The following is a 25,139-nucleotide window of genomic DNA, read 5'->3' as shown; positions in this document are numbered from 1 at the left end:
ACCCTCTTCATGAGTGGTAAAAATTGCCTCTACTCTATTAAGATATGTCACATAATGCTATAGATTATGACTTAATCAATACAGGTGGTTTTATTCTAGGCATGCAGTTGCAATAGCTTGTTCATGAGTCTTTGACATTTTTCAGTGACCAAACAGACCAAATGGGAGTACTGGTAATAAAATGGAAATTATTCTCTTAACTCCTATAGCAGTCAGGGCCTGTGGGGACAACTGCTTGGGGAGTCAAACTGAGACCAGAAGCTTCAAGTTGGAAGCTGCATCATTTTGCTTTCTGTTCTAATTCCTCTCTCTCCTGCAGTTGTGTTTTTTTTGTCCAGTCTGAGCATTTCTCCAGCAATTAATGAACTGAAATGCACATCTCACCTGTGATGTTTAGTTTATCATGTATATCAGTCTACGTACTTTACAGATCATCAGGCCTATATAGTTCAACAGTCTATCAAAAACCTTCATGGAGATTAGATCCTAACTACTGTAGGAATTAACAGAACAGGAAATGACAGAAAGGAAAATTCTCATTCTGTTACACTACCCAGCAGCTACGAATTACAGATGTGGCATAGCAATCTCTCATAAGGTGGGAGGTCAAGGCAGCTTGGAGAACGCGACTCTCAAATACTACGTGTGATATTCCTCCACATCTCTTTCCCTGTCCAGAGATGGCAGGGAAACTGATTGACTCAAATTAAAATCCTAGACCACTTTTGGCAAAAATGAGGGAACATTACACAGCTGTATCGCCACCAGAGTAACCTGTAGAAGATCTCCCAGCAAGGCAAGGTCTGCAGTTTGGATTCTCTACGTGCGGAACAAATTGCCACAAGAAACAAATTGCCACAAGGAGAGGCTACGCATTGGTCGAAAAGTGGGGCCCACTAAAAAATCCAAAACTAGATTAAGACCCCACAAAGACACCGGTAACCGCAAGGGAGGCCAAAGATGCTTCACTCCTTTTAAAAAACGGGTCACATCTGGATGAGCTGACAAGGGTCCACCATTCACCTCACTTCAGAACAGGCAAGAGCCGCTACCTGTACCTTTAATGAATTAAAGGCCAACCGTTAACTCAGTCATCGTGCAAAAAATTCCAAAATGAGCGGGATTTTAACAGAACGAGGAAAAACCACTCGATCTTCACACCAAGCCTCAAACACTCGCCAAACCCACATATAGGCTAAGGAAATGGAGAAATTTCTCGCTTGTAGCAAGGTGGCAATCACTGCAGTAGAATAACCACACCCTCTCACAAGGGTCATAAAGTACGACATAATCCAGTTGGATATTCGTGAAGAATAGGCCCCTGCTGTAGTAGATCCCTTGTGAGCCAGAAACCGGAGAGGAGAGTCCACCAGGAGCCTTCACAAAACTGCATACCATGGCATCCTGGGCCAATCTGTGCCATCAGAAGCACCATTTCTGTGTGACTCTAGATCCTTTGAATCATTCTGCTCAACATGGGCCATGTGGGAAAGGCATACAGCGGCTTCCCTCCAGCCACTTCTGCATGAGGGCATCGATTCCCAAGGACTTTTTATCTCTTCTGTGACTGAAGGATTGTGAGAAGCTACCAAAAGGTCCAGAAACAGAAGGCCCCAGCAATCCACTAAAAGTTGGAACTCCTCATTTGACAATTCCCATTCTCCAGGATCCACTCTGACTGCTGAGAAGGTCGGCTCTTACATTGTCTTTTCCTGCAATGTGTGAGGATGAGATCTCCTGAAGATGCACTTCCGCCCATTCCATATGTTGGGCTATTTCCTGCAACACTTGCTGGCTCTTGGCTCCTCCCTGACGATTGATATAATCCACTGTCATCGCATTGCCTGACATTATCCAGACTGCTCAGCCCTGCAAGCGGTCGCTGAACCGCAAGCATGCCAACTGGACGGCACAGGCTTCCAGCTGACTGATGCTCCAGAGAGACTCCTCTGTACTCCAGCACCCTTGCGTTGTCAACTCCTGACAGTGAGTTCCCCAAACCTAGAGGCTCACATCTTGTCATGAGTACTAGCAAGTCCAGTGATCATAGGGAAAACCCCCTTTCTTAGAAGATCCACCTGTAACCACCACTGCAGTTGTATGCAGGTCTCCATTGGAAGGAGAAGCCGAATCAAATAGTCCTGAGACTGTGGGCTCCAACGAGCATAGCATAGCACACTGAAGGGGGCGCATATGTGCCTTTGCCCACAGCACTGCCTCCAGGGTTTCTGTCATCAATCCGAGTACCCGCAAATAAGACCAGACTGTCGAGCATATATTGTTCGTCAACAGACACACCTGTGCTATCAGCTTCTGAATACAGCCTTCTGGCAGAAACATCCTGCCCTGCTTCATGTTGAACCGAACACCGAGATACTCTAAGGTCTGGGATGGCTGAAGATTGCTCTTGGTCAGGTTCACCATCCAACCTAGCTCCTGCAACAAGGAAATCACCTTGCGCGAGACCTGAAGTCTCTCTTCTAGTCTCTTGGCCCAAATCAGCCAGTGGTCTAATTAGGGGTCCCTCGCTTATATATTCGTGTTCACTGTGGTATTTAATTTCGTGCACAGTGGTTGTGTGCATATGTAAAATAAAAAGAATTTGATTGTAAACTTATTGCTCAGAATAATTTTTTGCCACACATCTTTCTGTTGCTATTTATCTATATGTGTGTGCTATTTACTCCACCCTCTTCCTGTGCTAATTACGGGTGAACCAGAATCCCATCCTTTCTCAACTCTGCCGCTACGACCACCATAATCTTGGAAAAGGATCTGGGCACGGTGGCCAAACCAAAAAGCAGTGCTCGAAACTGCTAATGTCGTCCAAAAATTGCGAAACGCAGAAATCGTTGATGCTCTAGCCAGATGGGAATATGAAGATATGCCTCTGACAAGTCCAGAGACATCAGAAATTTCTCTGACAGTACTGTCATTATCGCTGAGCGTAAGGTTTCCATGCGAAAACAAGTTACTTACAAATGATGGTTGACCCCCTTGAGTTCTAGGATGGGACAAAAAGAGCCCTCCTTTTTGGGCACAATGAAATAAATGGAATATCAGCCCACATTTTCTTGTGACATGGGTACTGGAACTGCAACCCTCAACCTGAAGAGCCTTGAGAATATACACTCCATTACCTGTCTCTTCTGAGGAGTTGCAGGAAAACATATGAAAATGTCCCGTGAACACTGCGAAGCTCCAGAGTACAGTCATCTCTCATCACCTCCAGAACCACTGGTCTGACATGATCTCCACCCACCTCCAATAAAAAGGAGAGAGGCGATTCCCTATCTCCTGCTCCCAGGTGTAGATCAGCACATCTTCATTGGGAGACTCGGGGGGCTCCACTACCCGAGCTTGTGCCCCGTCTGGGCTGCCTGGGACGAAAGGACTGAGACATACCCAAAGGTCAAGCCTTCTGAAAGGTTGCTCCTCTGTAAGGTCAAAAATGTTTGAAACCCCTAGTATGACCTCTCATGCAGGAGAAGCGCAACATCTGTTTCTTATCGTCTAGTAAGCGAGGAACCTGGGACCCACTCTGTTTATTGGCCATTTTTTTTTCAGCTCACTTCCAAACAAGAGTGAACCTTCAAGAGGCAATATTGTAAGGTTAGATTTCAAAATTGCATTTGCCGAACAACTTCTAAGCCATAGCTGAAGCCTGGCTGCTATTACCAAAGTCACCTCTCTGGTCAAAGTGAGGACCAAATTGCAGCCCACATCAGCCAAAAAAGGCAGCTGCTGGATCCATCACTGTCCTGGAACTTACACCAGATTCATTGACCTCCTGAGAGAGAAGTAAACAAGAGCAAGCCGCCAGGGAACAACAAGAAGCTATCTGCAAATTCACTGCCATCGCTTCAAAGGCCTGCTTAAGGATAGCATCAACTCTCTTATCCTGTGCAACCTTCAAGGCTGCTCACCCTTCTATGGGGATAGTCATCCCTTTTGGTAATGGCACACACAAGCATATCCACTTTCAGGAAACGCAATTACTCTCTCGCAATCGGATCCAGGGGTTTCAGTCCTTATAAGGCTCATTCCCCCTTTAAAATTTGGTTCCGGGGTGCCCCATTCAAGATCAATCAATTCTTGAATGGCCGAAACATGAGTCTTTATGCAAGGAAATCAAAATGGGATCTTTTTTTGGCTCTGACATGGATTAAGCCCCCGGTACCCAAGCATCTTTAATGTCTGGGAAATCAGAGCTGGTAACATCTCTATAACAGAAATGCAACATAGTTCTATATGACTCCAATCCTGGAGGAATTTCCACATCCTCATCCGTGCCATCTGGGTTCCTACTGGGGAGACCTGTAGCAGGTCTAGGCATACTCTGACACTTACCCGCAGCACCTGGTGTGCGGGAATCTGCAGACTGCAATCCTGAACTGATAATCAGATCTGGGCCGAAGACTGCACCTGAGCTCCATGCCAAAATCAGGGAGTATCGGTCCTACACCCACTGAACTACCTTCCCCCACAGTTCCAAAATCAAGCGACACCTATGAAAGCTCTTTTTTCCATTCCCGCATCAAGCTGGGAAGAACCAGGCTTAGTAAAATCAGATGGAGGCAATTCTCCCTGAGCCTCCAAACAGCGTTGACACAAGTTAAAGGGAATACCAGGCTGAGATGCCTGAATATAGCAAACAGCCAAAGGGCAAGGCGCTTAGACTTCTTTGCTATTGGCACCATCACGTTGTCAGTACACTCTAACAGGAGTGATAACCGTGCGCCCAGCTGTGTTAGCGCTGCAAAAAATAGGTGCCCAAAATTTATGCACCTAAACATTAGGGGCTTAACACAGTATTCTGATAAGTGCACAAAACTGAGCTTCCACCAGGACGCTTAGAAAGTGCGAGTAAATAAGTGCATGCATGTGAGTGCACGCATAACTACTTGCCCAACTAGGCGCACAAACTGGAAGAACTTCTGCACCCACAACCGGGTGCAAATGCACGAATCGACGTAACTTAAGAGGGCAATCTAATGTGTAAGAAAAACCACACAAAAACTCTACAAAGGCCTACCTAACTCAAGCCTGACAGTGGGGCCTAGAAAAAAAGGTTGCTCAACCTGTCAAGTTGTGCATGTCTCCTAAGCTCCCCTAGAGGCAGGAACGAACATCGGATTGGCATGCCGGGCAAGAAGACCAGAAGGGAGAGGAATCCCTACTAAACTCCCCTTCTTTACTCTTCCTTTTTTTTTTTCTTTTTTAAATTACCTAAGCTCAGCCCATCCAGCTGAGTTCAAGGTCGATCTCCGGCTGCAGGAGCAGCGGGCAAGGACCTTCACCGCTGTGCTCGGCTTCCTGCACCAGCTTGCCTTTCAGATTTTTTTTTTTCTTTTTACAGCTAAGTCCACAAGGGCTGAAAACCAGCTACTGGACTAAAGCACTCATCTGAGGGAGGGATCCAAGGATATTACCTCAGGAATTCTTGACTGAGGGAAAGACCATAAGATATCAGCACAGGAGAGTGAGGCAATTTAATTTTCCTTCTTCTTTTCTCCTATAAATTTTTAAACAATCTCCAGTAGGGAGATGCACGTCCACCATCTGCTGGAGACGGAGAATATTGGCGGGCTGATGTCACTGCAGGGGTATATATATCGTGATGTCAGTGATGCTCTGTCTCCAACTGCTGGTGGAGCTGCTGGTGGTCCTGGAACCACCTGTCCGTATGTTAAGAAAGACAGGGTTAAAACAGATTGTTCAGGAAAGAATATATCAGATACACACATACATAGTTAGAAATGTGTTTAGATTTCTTATGATTATTATTTTAAGTTTCTTATGATGTTTTAATTTATTTTAATTATATTGTTGTGTATGGCATGATATTGATTGTTCATCGCTGTGAGCGATTTTTGATCTGGAAGAGCGATTCATAAATGTTATTAAATTAAATTAAAATTAAATTATTCATAAGAACATAAGATATGCCATAGTGGGTCAGACCAAGGGTCCATCAAGCCCAGTATCCAGTATCCAACAGTAGCCAACCAAGTCGCAAGTACCTGGCAAGTAGCCAAACATTAAATGAATAGATCCCAAGCTACTAATTCTTATTGATTAATAGCAATTTATGAACTTATCAAAACCTTTTTTTAATCCCAGCTACACTACCGTAACCACTCCTCTGGCAATAAATTCCACAGCTTAATTATGCACTGCATGAAAAAGAATTTTCTCCGATTTGTTTTAAATGAGCTACTTGTTACCTTCATGGAGTGCCCTCTAGTCCTTGTATTATCCGAAAGAGAAAATAACCGATTCACATTTACCTGTTCAAGTCCTTTCATGATTTTGTAGAACTCTATCATATCCCCCCTCAGCCATCTCTTCTCCAAGCTGTACAGCCCTAAGCTCTTTAGCCTTTCCTCACAGGGGAGCCATTCCATCCCCTTTATTATTTGTTTGTGTAGACATACAACCTCCCCAGGCAGTTAAATTATTGCCCCTATAAATTATATAACTGCCTGGGGAGATTGCATGCCTACACATACACACACATACACATAGATAAGGAAAATAAATTAACTTACCATATCATTTCGGCCAAAAAATGTATAAACTGCATACAAATAGTAATCAAAGAGCTGGGACATACAGTGAATTACATCAAATGCGATTGGTTTCAGAATGGTCATCATCTGCATGTATTTTCCTTTAAGAAACAAAAGAGTTCATTTTTCATTAGCCAATATCAATAATCACTAGCAATTTTACTGTATAAGATTGCTTAAAAATTAAACAATTAGTACATTAATTTATGAACAGAATGATGCCTTTATTTATAATATATGGTGACAAATATTACAATTCATCAAATACTGTATTATCTCTCAATATTATAAAAATATTAAGGACTCCAGGTGAGCACTGGGGCATGTCTGTGCATGTGTGTGCATGTTGTCACACAGGAGCCTCTAACATTTTTATTGAGTTGGGGAGGAGAGACAGCAGAAGTGAAACAATGGCTGAAAGGGAGCACAGGCCCTGTCAGCAGAGGAAGGGAGCAATGGTGGTGAAGAATTGGCTGACAGGGGAGCTCAGGTCCTGTCAGCCAAAGAAGAGAGGAGCAGCACTGGTGGCAGCAAAGAAATGGCTGATAGGGAGCTCAGGCCTCATCAGCCAACCCCCTGCCGAAGCATGCTACTCTTCTGTTGAGGCAGCTTGGTTCTGTCAGCCAAAGAAGAGAGGAGCAGTATTGGTGGAGGCAAAGAAATGGCTGATAGGAGCCAATGCCTCATCAGCCAAAGAAGGGAGGAGTGCTGGCAGGGAGACCACAACCAGCTGCTGAAGCATGCTGCTCTTCTGTTGCCACAGCTTGCTTCTCCAAAGTCCCTCCTTAACTTGCTGACTGTGTGGTCGAATGCACTGCAGTAAGGTGGGGGGGGGGGGGGGGGGGGGGGGAGAGAAGAGGAAAAGAATACAAGTTGGTGTGGGAGTGGAAGGACGAGTGGGAGTTCACACTTCCACCCACATTCGCACCACAAGTGAATAAGAAGGGAGGGACTGAATGGGAGAGGAGAAAAGGGGAGTTAGTGACTGAGAATGAAAATAGGAAAGGGGATGACTAGGAGGCAAGGGAAAGGAGGAGTGACTGAGGGAGAAGGGAAAGGAGGAGAATCACTAAAATATCACTGACCCAAAAGTTCTCATGTATGTTTCAAATCATGCACATTTTTTTAATGCAGGGATCCATATACTTTATACACATATTTTATAAAAAGTATATGCATATATTTTATGAGTTAAATAACTGTAACATATGTACATAATAATCCTCAGTTTATGCACAGAGGCAGGTATTTTATAAAGTTGGCTGATGAATGCGCATTTCTTGCTTATGAAAACACTTGTTCATATACTTCCAAGTACCAGTGAACAGAGACCTCCACCAGCTGATGCAGACCTTTACCAGTTCACTCATTTGCTCCAGACCTCCTACCCAAAAAGTGCAGATGAAAGTCAGATTTAATATTTGTGACTTGATTAGCAGATGTAAAAGCATGTGTGCAGGTTTGATGGTATATACACGTATTCCATTATTAAAATACATAAACATGTGCATCCATCCAAACCTCACTCCGGAATGCCCTTCTTGTATGTGCATATCTTTCAGCGCAGTAACAATACGTGCGTACTCCCACCTTTCTGAAAATTCAGTTACTGCACACTGAGGCTATTTACAATTGATGCATGATATGCACATTCTATGTGTATTTATATATTTTATGTATGTTTCGATGTATCCTGCAGGCTATAAATCACCATCTTTGTGTAAATCTTTGAAAATTTACTCCTTAATGTTTAATAATGTGGTTGGTATAGGAAGATCAAAGGAGAACAAAGAATATCATCTGATAAGCTCATGAGTACAGCACATCTGGTTGTGAATTTCCCTTAGCCCATGTCTGATCGCATCATTTTGCCGAGCTCATCTAGAGCAGAGGTGAGCAAACTGGGGACAGGCCTCCCCGGGGGGCACACTGGTTGCCCACTCAGGAAAGAAAAACAATGGCTATGTTGTTGAGTCTTGCTGCCATGGAGGTACTGCAAGCTCAGAAGGGAGGTAAGCTGCCAGAAAGTAGTAACATCATTGTAAGCTTGCCATGGCTTAGCCATGCGTCTCTTTTGGTGGGCCAGGAGAGGATCTGCTTTGACTGTGGTGGGCCCAGGTGGGGAAGGAGTGGGGAAAAATTTGGGCAGTTTTCTACTACAAGTGGATGTACTAATTTCACTGTGATGTGCAGGTGGATGTGGACTTTGTAATTATCTCTATGTCTGTAAACAAATCAGACATTGTTGGTACCACAACCAACTTTACTGTTGCTTTGAATTAATCATCTGGAAGTTGAGCCCTCTGTGAAGAGAAAGTACAGTGGTGGCTCAAAGTAAAATCTGTGATCTGTCTCAAAATGAATGGCATGGAGTGTAGACCAAAAGGAAAATTTCAGAGGCAGCAAATAGGGAACCTGAAGAAGTATACGACCGGATTTAAGTATCTGGCATTTTGTAATGATGAATGTTAGTTCTTATTATTTTATTTCAAGTAAATGTTTTTTGGTCATTTAAAAGGATGATTTTCCATTTTTACAGAACAGCATGACATTATAAGATGCAACTTTATCCCTTATGCCTGGTTATTTGAGCATACAATAAGGTAAACTGCATAAAGATGGAGAAAGAAAAAATAACAGTGAACTATATACTAGATGTTTGTTTATTCTAGCTAATAATATCCATAAGTACAAACATTACATGCATGTAGGAAATTTAAAAATATTTAAAACAACAAAGTTACCATATAACATTTTACTCAAGAAGAAACTTGGTTTATTGAAAAATGCTGGTGTTTGTTGAGTAGGGGAGACTCTGATTAATATTAAATGTGCTATCCACTAAACTATCCAAAAAAAAGGTCCAGAAAATGCTAAACACTTGTGTGTAGTGATCCACTAAACTATGACACTTAGATCTCTTTCCTGAGCTACCACCCAGGAAAGAGATCTAAGCTTCACTGTGGATAATACATTGAAACTGTAAGTTCAGTGTGCTGTGGCGATCAAAAAAGCAAACAGAATGTTAGGAATTATTAGGAAGGGAATGGTGAATATTTATTTATTTATTGCTTTTCTATACCGATGTTTGTTGGCACTTCACATCGGTTTACAATAAAATATATAAAGCATAGAAATAAAATACGATACAAAGTTACATTTAAAATTTCAATAGTTAATTAACATATGCAATAAAATAAATTTAAAAGTAACAAAAACATAAAAACTAACAACAATCCTAAATATTAATAGCTTAAAACTATTGTAAATATAAAAACTATATAAAAAGACTCTGCTTTAAGGATTTGAATGCCAATGTAGGTAAATAGGAAAAAGCAGAAGTTGCTTACCTGTAACGTGTTCTCACAAGACAGCAGGATGTTAGTCCTCACATATGGGTGACATCACAGGATGGAGCCCAATCACAGAACACTTTTGTCAAAGTTTCTAGAACTTTGACTGGCACCTACTGGGCATGCCCAGGATGGCACTAACCCTGCAACCAGCAGGGGTCCCCCTTCAGTCTTATTTGAAAGCTACAGGCAGTGCCAAAAAATAAAATAAAACATTACGAACCCAATACCGCGGGGCGGCGGGCGGGTTTCGTGAGGGCTAACATCCAGCTGTCCTGTGAGAACACCTGTTACAGGTAAGCAATTTCTGCTTTCTCACAGGACCAGCAGGATGGTAGTCCTCACATATGGGTGAGTACTGAGCTGAGGATGTCCGAGAAATGCACCAAATGTACCCAAGATGTGCAATAGGCACAAGGACTGGGGTGGAATTTGGTAGAGGGCATCCTGAACCCTAACGGGCAGGCGGAAGGGTGTTGGTACATCAAGTTGCAAAGAGGTTGCACAAGACAGACTGGCCAAAGATGAAATCTTGTCTTCCAGCCTTGTCTAAACAATAATGGGCTGCAAAGGTATGGAGAGAACTCCAGGTAGCAGCCCTACAAATATCAGGAAGCAGCACTGAGCGTAGGTGCGCTACTGAAGTTGCCATGGCCCTGACAGAGTGTGCTTTAACACGGCCTTAAAGTGGAATGCCTGCTTGCTGATAGCAAAAGGATATGCAGTTCACTAACCAGGAGGAGAGAGTCTGCTTACACACAGGTTTACCCAATTTGACGGAATCGAAGGAAACAAACAATTGAGTGGATTTCCTGTGGCCAGCTGTATGGTCTAGATAGAATGCTAGAGCACATTTACAGTCAAAGGTATGCAGAACCTGTTCTCCTGGATTTGAATGGGGCCTGGGAAAGAAGCTGGGTAGTATGATGGATTGATTGATATGAAACTCTGATACTACCTTAGGCAAAAACTTAGGGTGAGTGCGGAGTACTACCCTATCATGCAGAAGTTTAGTGTAAGGCTGGTAGGTGACTAAGGCCTGTAACTCACTAACTCTGCGAGCGAATGTAATCGCCAAAAGAAAAATCACTTTCCAAGTGAGATAGAAGATCACAGAATTGGAGAGGCTCGAACGGCGGTTTCATGAGCCGACCCAAAATCAGGTTGAGGTCCCAAGTAGGGGCCAGAGGGTGCAGTGGAGGTTTAAGGTGGAGCAAGCCCTTCAGAAAACGTGTTACAAGAGGTTGTACTGAAATGGGAACATCCCCAACACCTTTATGGAAGGCAGCTATCGCACTGACATGCATCCTGATGGAAGAAGTTTTTAGCCTGCTTCTGACAAGTGCCAGAGATAGTCTAGAAACTTTGTGGTGGAACAAGTCAAAGGATCAAGGGACAGTGAGAAATACCATGACTTAAACCTGTTCCATTTGTAATAATAAGATTTTCTCGTGGAAGGCTTTCGTGAAGCAATTAGGACATGGGAAACTGGGTCTGAAAGGTTGAGAGGCTGAAGAATTAACCTTTCAACATCCAGGCAGTCAGGGACAAGGCCTGAAGATTGGGGTGGCGTAGGCACCCGTTGTTTTGAGTAATCAGAAGCGGGTCCTTCCCCAGTGGAATGTACCTGTGAATGGAGAGGTCCTGAAGAATCGGAAACCACACTTGGCGTGGCCAGTAAGGGGCCATGCTTCCCTTGTCGTGACGTAATTTCACGAGAGTCTTTGAGAGAAGTGGATGTGGAGGGAATGCATATAGGAGACCGGTTGCCCATGAGAGGGAGAACGCATCTCTTGGTAGTGAGTGTTGGCTGCGAGTGAGAGAGCAAAAGTTCTCTATTTTGTGGTTTTGAGGTAACGCAAAGAGGTCTATGTGAGGGTAACCCCAACATTGGAATACTGAGTCCGCTACTGAGGGGTTGAGGCACCACTCGTGCGGTTGAAAGGTGTGACTCAGCTTGTCTGCCAACACATTGTCCACTCCCGGCAAGTAGGTGGCCTTGAGATACATCGAGTGGGAAAGGGCCTCCGTTCATATCTGTGCAGCTTCCTGACACAGGAGGTAGGAACCCGTTCCACCTTGTTTGTTGATGTACCACATGGCCACCTGGTTGTCTGTCTGAATCAGGATGACCTGGTTGGAAAGGCGATCCTGAAACACCCTGAGAGCATATTTGATTGCTCTTAGTTCCAGGAAATTTATTTGGTGTTTGGCTTCCTCTGGAGACCAGGTGCCTTGAGTTTGCAAATTGGAAACATGTGCTCCTCAGCTGAGGTTGGAGGCATTGGTTGTAAGGGTTATTTGAGGATCTGGAGCCTGGAAAGGAAGGCCTTGGAGGAGATTGGACTGATTCTTCCACCAAGCTAGAGATAAGCGAAGTGGGTTGGTGATGTGGACAATGGCTGACAGTGGTTGAGATGAATGTATCCTCTGAGACCTTAGAGTCCACTGCATGACTCTCATGGCGAGGCGAGCCATTGGAGTGACATGTACCGAGGACGCCATGTGTCCTAGCAACACTAGGAAGTGACGTGCAATTGAGCGTTTTCGAGACTGCAGTTGATGGGCAAGAGAAGTGAGAGTGAGAGCTCGTTCTCGAGGAAGAAATGCTTTTGCTTTGAAGGTGTCCAAGTCTGTTCCTATGAACGACAGGGTTTGTGATGTGACTAAGTTGGACTTTGGGTAATTGATGAGAAACCCTAGGGAAATCAGGGTATGCAAGATGAGATGTAGGGACATCAGAGCAGCTTGCTGGGTGGGAGCTCTGATCAACCAGTCGTCGAGGTAGGGGTAGACATGGACACATTGAGTCCTGAGGAATGCTGCTACTATTACGAGGCACTTGGTGAAGACTCGTGGTGCAGATGCCAGGCCGAATGGTAGCACTCAGTATTGATAGTGCTTTGGGCCTACCAGGAATCACAGAAATTTGCGATGAGACAGAGTTATTACGATGTGTGTGTAAACGTCCTGGAGGTCTAGAGAGCAGAGCCAGCCTTCCCTTTGCAGAAGGGGAAGGAGGGAACCCAAGGTTACCATCTTGAACTTTTCTCTCTGTAGGTACTTGTTTAAGGCATGAAGGTCTAGTATTGGGTGAACGCCACCTAACTTTTTTGGGATTAGAAAGTACCGGGAATAGAAGCCAAGGCCCTGTTGAGAGTAGGGCACTGGATCGAAGGAGGAGGGAGACCTCCTGATCCAGGAGTGGTGAGTGATCGGATGTTCCCCATGTCAGCCGAGGTGGGGAGTCCAGCGGAATGGCGAGAAAGTTGAGATGATAACCTTGAGTGATTATGGCAAGAACCCACTGGTCTGAGGTGATTGTGTTCCAGATGTTGCTGAAGTGGCACAATCGACCTCCCATTGGTATATGCAGTAGTGGAGGCTGAATGCTGCTCTCTAGGAAAGAGTCAAAAACCAGACGCTGAGCCTGGCTGAGGGGTTGTCTATGGTTTTTGCCTGCGAGGTTGCCTGGACTGGCCTTTCTGGTAAGGCTTAGTAGAGCGACCTTTGGATGGTGGAGGATAAGATTTCCTTTGGCGGTAGAAAGACTTTTTGGGATCCTTTCTGAATGTCTGCTTAGCAGGATATTCAAAAGGCAGCAAGGAGAGCTGGCGAAGAGTCTCATGGTAATCTTTGAGCTGTGCCACTGCTTGTTGTATCTGTTCATCAAAAAGATTGTCACCAGTGCAAGGCAAGTCAGATAGTCTGTCCTGGACCTCAGGTCTTAGGTCCGAAGACTTTAGCCAGGCCCACCTCCTCGCAGAAATAGCTGTTGCTGATACCATGGAAGCAGTGTAAAAAATATCATATGCTGATCTTATTTCATGTTTGCCCGCTTCTAATCCTTTTAGAGTCAGGGCATGTAATTGCTCTTGAGACTGCTGAGGCAGGCACTCAGCAAAGTCCTGTATTTGTTTAAAGAGGACCCTGTTGTACTGGGTCATATAGAGTTGGTAAGAGGCAATGTGGGATATAAGCATTGACCCTGAAAGAACGCCGACCTATGGCATCCAGCAAACTTTGCTCTTTCCCTAGAGGGAAAGAAGAGTGAGGCTTGGAGCGTCGGGCTTTCTTTTGGGCTGACTCAACAACCAATGAATGGTGATCCAATTGGGTTTTTTGGAAACCTGGAGTTGACTGGACTAGGTATGTGGTGTCCGCCTTTCGGTTAACTGGTGCCACCGAACCAGGATGCTCCCAATTCCTCTTCAGAAGATCCAAGAGGACATCATGGATAGGGATAGAGGTGATTTCTTTAGGAGCATCCAGAAATTGCAGAAGTTCCATCATCTGGTGTCTATCATCTTGTTCTGACTGAAGTTGAAAAGGAAGCAATTCAGACATTTCCTTCACAAAATTAATGAAGGACATGTCCTCTGGAAGAGAATGCTTCCTGATTTCAGTAGGAGAGGGTGGTGATGGTAAGTCATCAGTATCCTGGGACGAATCATCGGTCCATGTGTCATAGGGTTCATCACCAGCACCCCTAGGATCCTTAGAGGGATGGAATGATGGTATTCCTGAAGGTCCTGGTTGAGGCACCAAAGGCGTCACCGGAGGCATCGATGGGCGGATCAGCGGCATCGATGGTAGCAAAGACGTTATCGGTGACATTGATGGCTGAGGCATCGGTAGGACTCCTGATGGAAGAATTAATGGTGTTTCTCCTTCTTCTGTTGATGAAAGAGGAATTGGGGAGGAGGGCTCCGGGCCCATCGGCGCGGCTACGTACTTTGTGCCTGGTGCACGAACAAAAGTACGTGCGTGCAGAAATTTATAAAATCTACCCCTAGGTGCAGTCTCACCATGGAGCGATATAGAGCCATTGTTACATTTGCCATTTTATTTTCCATGCCTTTCCTAATCATTCTTAATACTCTGCTTTTTTGATAGCTGCCACACACTGAACAGAGGATTTCAAAGTCTTGTCCACTATGAAGCCAAGTTTGGGTGGTAATGCCTAATATGGAGCCTAACATCGTGTAACTAAATGTGGGTTACTTTTCCCCATGTACATCACTTTGCAGTTGTTCACCTTAAATTTCATCAGTCATTTAAATGACCAGTTTTCTAGTCTCGCAAGGTCCTCCTACAATTTTACACAATCAGCTTGTGATTTAAGAACTCGAATAATTTTGGTGTCATCTGCAAATTTGACCATTTTACTTATTGCTCCCCTTTCCAGATCATTTACAAATACATATAAAAAAGAACGTGTCCCAGAATAGATCCCTGAGGCACTCCACTTGTTTAGCTTTCTCCACAAAAAAAACCCCACAGCAAGACTGAAACCTCTTTTGCTGTATCTGCCACAGTTATCAGTTCAAAGCAAGACCTCCAAAACCTCCACGATAGTGCCTCCACAGGAGTTTAAGGAGTTGCTTGCTACTACTATTATCACTGTAAAAACACATACGAGACAGTCCCTGCTTGGTAGAGCCTACAATTTAGTCAAGACAAACATTTAAGACAAAAGAGACATTTGGAATTTTATTTAAGTAAATTGTTAAAATCAATAAGGCTATGTGCAGGATAATCAGAGATTAAGATTTAAAAGTAGATTCAAAAATTGAGTTTTTAAGACCGGACTTGAATAAGGCTAGAGAAAAAGCAAAACGCACCAACTCATAATAACATAGGAATATAAGATATGCCATACGAGGTCACACTAAGGGTCCATCAAGCCCAGTATCCTGTTTCCAAGTCACAAGTACCTAGCAAGTACCCAAACATTAGATAGATCACAAGCTACTATTGCTTATTAATTACTGTCATTGCAGTTTATGGATTTATCCTCTAGGAACTTATCCAAACCTTTTTTAAACCCAGTTACACTAACTGCTGTAACCATATCCTTTGGCAATGAATTCCAGAGCTTAACTATGCACTGAGTGAAAAAAAATTTCTTTTGATTTGTTTTAAATGAGCTACTTGGGGAGCCGGGAATTGGAGAGGAGTGAGAGGCAACCAGGTCCGGTTGGTGAGATATCTGAGAGCCGCCAAAACATCACGGAGTGAGCCACGGAACAGCAGCAGGGCCCCGGTGCCTGGACCCGGAACGAGGCACAGTGAGTGACGTCAGAGGGAGGCGCCCACTGCTATAAATTGAACAGTGGACACAGCCGTACCTTGGGAGCCGGGAATTGGAGAGGAGTGAGAGGCAACCAGGTCCGGTTGGTGAGATATCTGAGAGCCGCCAAAACATCACGGAGTGAGCCACGGAACAGCAGCAGGGCCCCGGTGCCTGGACCCGGAACGAGGCACAGTGAGTGACGTCAGAGGGAGGCGCCCACTGCTATAAATTGAACAGTGGACACAGCCGTACCTTGGGAGCCGGGAATTGGAGAGGAGTGAGAGGCAACCAGGTCCGGTTGGTGAGACATCTGAGAGCCGCCAAAACATCGCGGAGTGAGCCACGGAACAACAGCAGGGCCCCGGTGCCTGGACCCGGAACGAGGCGCAGTGAGTGACGTCAGAGGGAGGCGCCCACTGCTATAAATTGAACAGTGGGCGGCGCACTGCCGCCGCCGGCGTGCTGCCTAAGCTTAGGCCAGCGAAGGTTGGAAGGTTGCCACTGCATTTGACCCAGACCTAGAAGTTTCCTCGTGCTCTCTTTCTCCACTAAATTATGTCTCTTCAGAAGCGTGAGTAGAGCCTTTAACTTGTTTTTTGTAACATTTCCTAAAAATAAATGCCTCACACGAAAAGAAAGGGCAAAGTCAGGCAGGATGCCTGTAAGGCCTGGCCCGGTACAGACAATCTTAACAGGCTACTACTCACATACAGAAAATCTAACCCCGGAGAGTCCCATTGCAATAAGGGATGAGGAGCAAGCATCTTTATTGCTGGGATATACCAGTCTCAGTCCCGGGGCCCCAACAATACCGCCACCACCAACTACCTGTGCAACTACCACTGAGCCAGGTTCATCAATAATACGGAATGCGTCACTAGGGATGAACCCGTTCGAGGAGGTTCAAGGTGTAAGAAACACAGAGTTGGAAGATCTTGGAGGGCAGGTCTCTTCGCAATTGTTGGTGGGGCAAAGAATTGATACTGATAGAAAATCTTTGGTATCTGGGAGAAGTCTGCCGTTCTCCCACCCTGGGACTAGTTCTATACAAGAACTTCAGAATATTTTAAATATGTCTTCTACTACTAGTGCTAGCATTGGTGAATCTAAGCATGTCTCCTTGGAGATGTTATGGAATGCTATATTATCTTTACAAAACAATATTGCTAATTTGAATGTCAATATAAAAGATATGCAGAATGTCTTACTTAATATAAATCCCATGGTTGTAAAAAATGGTGAAACTCTGGTAAAAGTAGAGGAGGACATAAAAATGATAAAAAATGTACAAACATCTATAATTAAAGGGGAAAACATATTACAAAAAAAAGTTGAGAATCTGGAAAATATGGTTCGTTATACAAATCTTAGATTTGTAAACTTTCCTAAATGTAGAATGACTTCTCCTAGAGAACAACTCAAAAATTATTTTATTGAAACCTTGCTATTTTCACCAGAGAATCTCCCTCAAATATTGAATGTGTACTTCTTAAATGAGAGAATTGAAGGAATTGAAAATATGAATAGAGAATCAACACCACAAGAATTAACTCTAAATGTCACAGATTTAATAGAAACCTCATATTCAGCTCAGATAGAAAGTAGGGGAACTTTAATGGTTAAATTTGCCATCTTGTCAGATAGGGATAAGGTATTAAAAATTTTTATGCAAAATAGATCCTTCTTATATCTAGGCCAAAAAATATGGGTGTACCCAGATGTGGCAAAAGAAACTCAAATTAGACGGAAGAAGTTTATTATGTTAGCTAATGTAGCGAGAACATTTGGAATTCAAGCAATTATAAGATTCCCATGTAAATGCATAATGTGAGTAGATCGCATAAGATATGTTTACTATGATCCTGTTGATTTAGAGAAGTTCCTGGAAGAACGTAGATCCCAGAGGGAGGGGGCGGAGGCTTCAACCTAATTCTGTTGGAAGTAAAAATGAATCTGTATTCCTTCTGATCTATTTCATTTTTTTTAGTCTTATTTTTTCTTTAGACTTGTCCACCGGCTCTCCAAACATTTATCTGGTAATAGGAAAGAAGGGAATTATGTTATCTAAGGTTTCGTTATGTAATAATGTATATTAACTCCCTTTTTCCTTCTAAAGAATTCAATGTTAATATTGAATTGCAATTTGAATGGATGTTTTTTTTTTTTAATTATAATCCATAAATAAAGAATTAAACAAAAAATGAGCTACTTGCTTACTTCAAGGAGTGTCCCCTGTTCGTTCTATTATCTGAGAGAGTAAATTATCGATTTACTTAACTTGTTCAAGCCTTTTCATGATTTTGTAGACTTCTATCATATCCCTCCTCAGTCGTCTCTTCTCCAAAATGAACAGTCCTAACTTCTTTAGCCTTTCCTCACAGGGCAGCTGTTCCATGCCCCTTATCATTTTGGTCGCCCTTCTCTGCATTTTTTCCAGTGTAGCTATATCCTTTTTGAGATGCAGTGACCAGAACTGCACACAGTAGTCAAGGTGCGGTCTCACCATGGAGCGATACAGAGGCATTATGACATACTCTGTTTTATTTTCCATTCCCATCTTAATAATTCCTAATATTCTGTTTGATTTTTTTGATCACCACAGCACACTGAGCCAACAATTTCAATGTATTATATATTATTATGCCTAGATCTCTTTCCTGGGTGGTAACTCCTAAGATAAAACCTAACATTGTTTAACTATAGCAAGGGTTATTTTTCCCTACATGCATCACTTTGCACTTGTCCACATTAAATTTCATTTGCCATTTGGAAGCCCAATCTATAAGTTTCGCAAGATCCTCCTGCAATTCATCACAATCTGCTTGAGATTTAACTACTCTGCATAATTCTGTGTCGTCCGCAAATTTGGTCACCTCACTCATTGTACCCCTTTCCAGATCATTTATAAATATATTAAAAAGCACCGGTCCAAGTACAGATACTTGAGGCACTCCATTGTTTACGTTTTTCCACTGTGAAAACTGACCATTGAATCCTAATCTCTGTTTCCTGTCTTTTAACCAACCTGCAATCCAAAAAAAGGACATCACCTCCTATTCCATGACTTTTTAGCTTTCTTAGAAGCTTCTCATTGATTAACCTAGAAGCCTCTCATTGATTAACCTAGTTTCATTCAAGAATTAACTAAGCTAATGGTTTCAGCTGGGGATATTTTTATTATGCTGGATGGAGACTTCACACAACCAATTGATTTACTCATAGACAGTCAATTATTAGATTGTGTCCTTCCAGGTCGCTATGATGTCCCATGATGGATTAGCTGTCCATGGACGATTTTACATACTATGGATAAGGAGTTCACTTTTTGTGAAAGACTTGAATTAACCATAGAAACAAGAACTCAGAAAGGCCCAGCTCAGTTTACTTAACAAATTTAGGCCTAGATTAATCAAACTGCTATAAATAAAGCAGAAATATGGCGAATTAGCATTCCACGATCAGAAAATGGGCATGGTTAGGGAAATTACTGATATACCGTATTGCATATGAAAGTTTTGCAACTCATGACACTTTATCTTGTCGCTCATCATTTTACACGTTGCACATCAGTTTACGTCTGGTGCATTATTTTCTTTGTTTATATATACCTGCTTCCTGCAGCTGCCTCTTTAAGGGTGTGTTAGGTATTGGAGAGAGAGGAGAGGAGGTTTGTTGGTTAGAATTTAGGTGGAGTTTCATAGCAATTTCTGAGTGAGTTGTCCTGTTTTGTGTTCTTATCTGTTTTTCTGTACCTATAACTTTTGTCTTTATCTGTGTGTATTTGGTTTGTCAGTTTGTCCCTTTGTTTGGTGGTGGATTGAGGAGTAAGGAATAGTGGAGGAGTGAGGAGCTGAAGAGAATGGAGCCTGAAAGGCATAGGGAGAGAAGAGAGGTATGAGGAGAGGAGGGAGTAGAGGAGGGAAGGAGAAAGGAGAGGAGGAAGGCAAGAGTGGTAGGAGGAGCAGGAGTAGGAACAGGAGTAGAGATAGGGAGGAAGGAAGGAATAGGAGGCGTTGGGAGGGGGAAGGAGTTAGGCAGTGAGTGTGGTGGAAGGAGAACGGAAAGGTAGGGCAGGACAGAGAGGGCAGGGGAGTGGAGTTGGCAGGGTAGGTGCAGGGTGGGGGGAGTAAGGGAGAGGAGCAGGAAGAGGGAGAGAGAACAAGGAAAGTGTCACCCCTCTGGAAGTGGCAGCTAGTCAGCCTTGACTTTGCACCTACAAGTTCAGTGTCGAGGATAATGAGCTGCTGATCGCTGGGGTCCTGGAACATTACAACCTGCTGTTTGGAAAAATGCAGTGAAGACATCCAGGGCAGCCAAGGGCCAGATATGGCACACCATCACCCGGCACAGAGGAATAAAGAGGATCGGTGAGCAGGTGGCCTACCCCTACTGGGATGTTAATGCCCAGTTGAAAAACAAGGTGGCAAGCCACAACAAATATCTGCACCTGATGGGAGGAGAAGCACCTTGCCTGATAGTTTCGACCCATAGGGAGGAACACCTACTTCAACAGCTGGGACCGGATGTGTTTGAGGGGATGGATGAGGCTCTGCACACAATGTGAGCAGGGGTCGGTAAGTTCACATCACCTGTAAATGTCATGTCTGCTACAGATGTCCATACATTTTGGCATAAGATGTTCACATTGACTGATGCAAATTGCACATCTTATGCCGAACAGTACACGTGCACTTCTTAGAATTCATACTTATGTCTTCTTCTTTTTTTCCACAGCTCTCACCTAGCTGAGAAGCCCCAGGGACTAGCAACATAGCCTTGCAGCTTGATGCACAGACCCAGTGGAGCAAGGAAGAGGAGCAAAAGCAGCAGCCAAGAGAATAGCACCAGCTATTGGCTCAGCACTACATCTTGACACAGGCCTAAATCTCTCTTCCTTTATGAAGGGGACATCCCTGTCATGGGAGGAAGCTGGCCAGTCCCCACCTGCCTCTAGCATGCCATGTAACCAGTGGGATGCACCAGACACCCAGCCAGCTCAGCCCACCAGCCCAGCCATGCCATTACTGGAGCCACAGACCGTGCCTCAGCCACCCCCAACTACTGTACCTGCAGCACCGGACTGTGCAGTCCAGGACACACTTGACCACATCAAAAGGAGACATGGGCTCCATCTGTACCTTATATGGGCAGAGATGGTGTGGTTAAAGAGGACTTAGATCAGCCACAGACAGGCTGAGCCTGCACAGACTGCGGTCCTTCTACAGGGACAAACCAACATCTTCACCTCAATCAACAATTTGACCACAGCACTAACCTAACTCATTCAATGATTGGCAGAGCCTGCACCCATACCATCCCCATCCTCCCAAGAGTTCACTCCGTGCAGCAGTCACGGCTCTCAGGATGGCCCAGGGGTAGGCTGCCCAAAGAAATATCAGCCCCAACCACTCAAAAGCCCCATGGAGTAAAAGACCCATGATGCCCACCATTGTAAAGGCTCCAAAAATTCACTAAAAGATGACATGTCCAAATAAGCCAGGCCAGTCCTCTATAGAGTTCCTGTGCCAGCTACATGGAAGACACCTGCTGGGCCCATCCTGACTAGAGTTCCTGTGGTGGCTAGATGGAAGAAGCCTGCTGGGCCTGTCCTGACTACAGAATTCCTGTGCTGGCTTGCTGATGTGGATGGTCTATCTGCCTGTGCTGTCCTGCCGCTTACTTGTTATGCCCTTCTCTATGATTTGCCCAAAATCCTGCCTCCCTGATGCTGTCTCCAGTCACAGTCCTGCTGCTGGTGTCTCTTCTCATCATGTCTCATATCTCCTGGTCCTGCTGCTGGTATCTCTTCTCATCTCATCCTGTTGCTGGCTACATGCATGCTACATGCTGGTTGCTGATTCCATGCTAGTTTCTCTTCTCATCTCATCCTGCTGCTCCCTCAATACTACTATTTCTTCTTAACTCATCCTGCTGCTGCCTCCATGCTGGAGACTCATCTCTTGGGGCTCCTGCCTCCATGCTGTGCGCTTCAGTCCTAGTGCTGCTGCCTCCATGCTGTTGTCTCAACTCCTGGGGCTCCTGCCTCCATGCTGCACTCTCCGATCCTGGCCCTGCTGCCTGCTATTTTAAATTTGCTGCCATGATCCTATAGGCAATATCCCAATTCATGCTAACAGGGACAAGCAACTAAGATGGACCTTCTGACATTAGTAAAAATTGCCAGTGGCCTATTTGGGCTATGCACAGCTAAATGAAGAGGAAAATGGACTTTGGCATTTGGCTGTGTACAGCCAAACACAGACATGAGAAAGTATTCTCATTACTGTGTATGTGACAAGCCGAAGAATGTATTAGCCTTGCCAATTGGTGCAAAAATAATATTGGGGCCTCTTTTTATGGTCCTAATGTCTATCCGGGATCAGAGTTTATCATAGCTCTGTCAGCCCTGTGAAACTGTTATTCATGAGAACTGACTGCTTGTTGAACTCCACAGTGAACAAAGAACTGAGAGAAAATAGCGGGAAGATGCTAATTAAACTCCTTAATTATGCATTCACCTGACTATGCATGAGTTGCTGAATTTGCATAGATGAGCCCTTAAAAGGGGAAAGTTAACATCCCTCTGGGTCCGCTGGGTGCTGTCCATTCGGAGCCCATTGTTACTCCTCTGAGGAGAAGGAGGCGATCTGTCTGAGTGCTGTGGCCATCTACCCCTGCTTTGCTGTGCATCCTGGGCCAAGGTGACATACAGCGACAAGGTCTAAGAGACTTGATAGTGAACGGTGGCTGAGATTGTCCTCTCTGATTCTGTGCCGGAGACTGGTGAAGGGAGGGACCTCCCCCGACCAGCCCAAGAATGAAGTTACTATCTGTCGCATTTCCTACCCCAGGGGTTAGTAAGGAAGAGTTTATTAGCATTCAAAAGTAAGTTTTGGCTAAGGAGAGGTGAGATCAGCAGAAATTAAGGTAATTTGATATGCACTGGACATTAAATATGCTTTAGTAACTTATAGTCTGTGTCCCTAATTGCCTGTGTGTGTACTGCCTGATGAAGTGTTAAACTTAACCCTGTGTAACCTATAATAAAGGAGACTTGTTTTTATTCAAATAGTTGTGTAAGTTTCTAACAATGAACAAGGAGGGTCGCTGGTAAATAGTAAGTACATATTTTAAGGGAGGTGGGGTTAAAAACCGAATAGTTCTCCCTACAGCCCTTAAGTTAAGTTGTCCACTTTGAGTGCACCCTTGCAACATGGACTGTCTGGGACTTCTGTTGAACTTTGCTGCCATGGCCCTTAGGCTATCCCCTTTGAGTGCACTCTTTCAACAAATTCTTTGGGCCTTCACTTGATATCACTTAGTTGTGTGGGCATCAGCTTTAATTTTAGAGCTATACTGTAGCTATTGGGTTGCCACCTCCACATAAGAACATGCCATACTGGGTCAGACCAAGGGTCCATCAAGCCCAGCATCCTGTTTCCAACAGAGGCCAATCCAGGCCATAAGAACCTGGCAAGTACCCAAAAACTAAGTCTATTCCATGTTACTGCTGCTAGTAATAGCGGTGGTTATTATCTAAGTCAACTTAATTAATAGCAGGTAATGGACTTCTCCTCCAAGAACTTATCCAATCCTTTTTTAAACAAAGCTATACTAACTACACTAACCACATCTTCTGGCAACAAATTCCAGAGTTTAATTGTGCGTTGAGTGAAAAAGAACTTTCTCCGATTAGTTTTAAATGTGCCACATGCTAACTTCATGGAGTGCCCCCTAGTCTTTCTATTATCCGAAAGAGTAAAAAACCGATTCACATCTACCCGTTCTAGACCTCTCATGATTTTTAAACACCTCTATCATATCCCGCCTCAGCCGTCTCTTCTCCAAGCTGAAAAGTCCTAACCTCTTTAGTCTTTCCTCATAGGGGAGCTGTTCCATTCCCTTTATCATTTTGGTCACCCTTCTCTGTACTTTCTCCATCGCAATTATATCTTCTTTACTGTAATCATGATTTTGCAAAGGCATAAGATCATAATATTGTATATGTCATATTGCCATTTGTTACAATGTATACACAGCTCTACTAAAGGTGCTGGTTATTTCAGTTACAATGTCATTTGCTATTTGATATCTTTTCCTTGCAGAATGTGATTTCAAAGACACTGAATTGCTTTGTTTCTGGTGACTACAAATGTTGTTTAATAAAGTGGTCACATACATTGAAACTTAATTTTGTGGCTGTGTCTTTTCATTGTATGGTTTTTGTCTTAAAGGTTCACTAGGTTAAAGGTTTGGGACCCACATTATCTTGTTGCTAGAGTACCATTAGTGATTCTAACTAGGCATATTTCTCACATGCAAAACCATATGGCCTAGGCCATAAAACTGAAAGCTCATTGTATGCTCTCAAGGAAGACAGCAAGAAAAAAATAGGAATTTCATTACTGTGGAGCTTCACAAGTGGCTCATGTTGCCTTCTCCAGAGAGCATGCTATTACATAAGGCAGATTTATCTGAAGGTCTAACCTACCAGTGTGTAGATATGGAAGCGTAAGCTTCGTGATGCGTCCTTGTGTGGCAGTATCACTGTCTAGTTATCAGGATAACTTCTACAGATACGTGGGTAAGTAGGCCTCAGTCTAGAAAAATAGATCATCAAATAGAGGTCTTGGCAGGCTTCCTTCCACTACTCCCCCTGCCCCCATCAACCTGCTGGCCCAGACCTCTCCCCCAACCCATGTAACTGGTGAAAATGAAAGTACCTGGCATGATGGCACCATTTACCTTCCCCCTTCCCTCTATTCCTACATCCTCAAAAGAAGCTGACATCTAAATCCCTCCCCAAACTACCACTGCCTCCTGGCAGCTGAATCTCTTCCAACCAGGCACAACCCCCAATACCAACACAAAGAGGCCCACTCTAGGTACTGGTTGGGAGAGCCTCAGATGTTGGGGGGGGGGGGGGGGAGGAGTATATATTACAGGCAGATAATGAGACTTATGTGGCGAGAATGTAGCCGGAGAAGTGGCTGCATATATCACATTAGTTGTTTACAGTGCTCTTTTTACAGTTGGCCATATAAATTGCAATTGCTGATGGACCTCAGGATATATCATAGAAACATAGAAACACAGAAATGACGGGAGAAGAAGACCAAACGGCCCATCCAGTCTGTA

General features: G+C 44.0%; 1 protein-coding gene across 1 annotated transcript in view; it reads right to left on the bottom strand.

Annotated features, from left to right (window-relative positions):
- VPS50 (VPS50 subunit of EARP/GARPII complex) overlaps window positions 1-25,139 on the bottom strand; it is a 620,793-nt gene that overhangs the window by 142,872 nt on the left and 452,782 nt on the right. The window contains 1 exon segment of the mRNA XM_029588894.1: window positions 6,552-6,673. Within this exon segment, the coding sequence (XP_029444754.1) occupies window positions 6,552-6,673 (122 nt within the window).

Source organism: Rhinatrema bivittatum, chromosome 2, assembly GCF_901001135.1.
Source record: "Rhinatrema bivittatum chromosome 2, aRhiBiv1.1, whole genome shotgun sequence".
Classification (NCBI taxonomy): domain Eukaryota; kingdom Metazoa; phylum Chordata; class Amphibia; order Gymnophiona; family Rhinatrematidae; genus Rhinatrema; species Rhinatrema bivittatum.
Note: the sequence above shows the minus strand (reverse complement) of the source record. Positions and strands in the feature narration are given on the sequence as shown.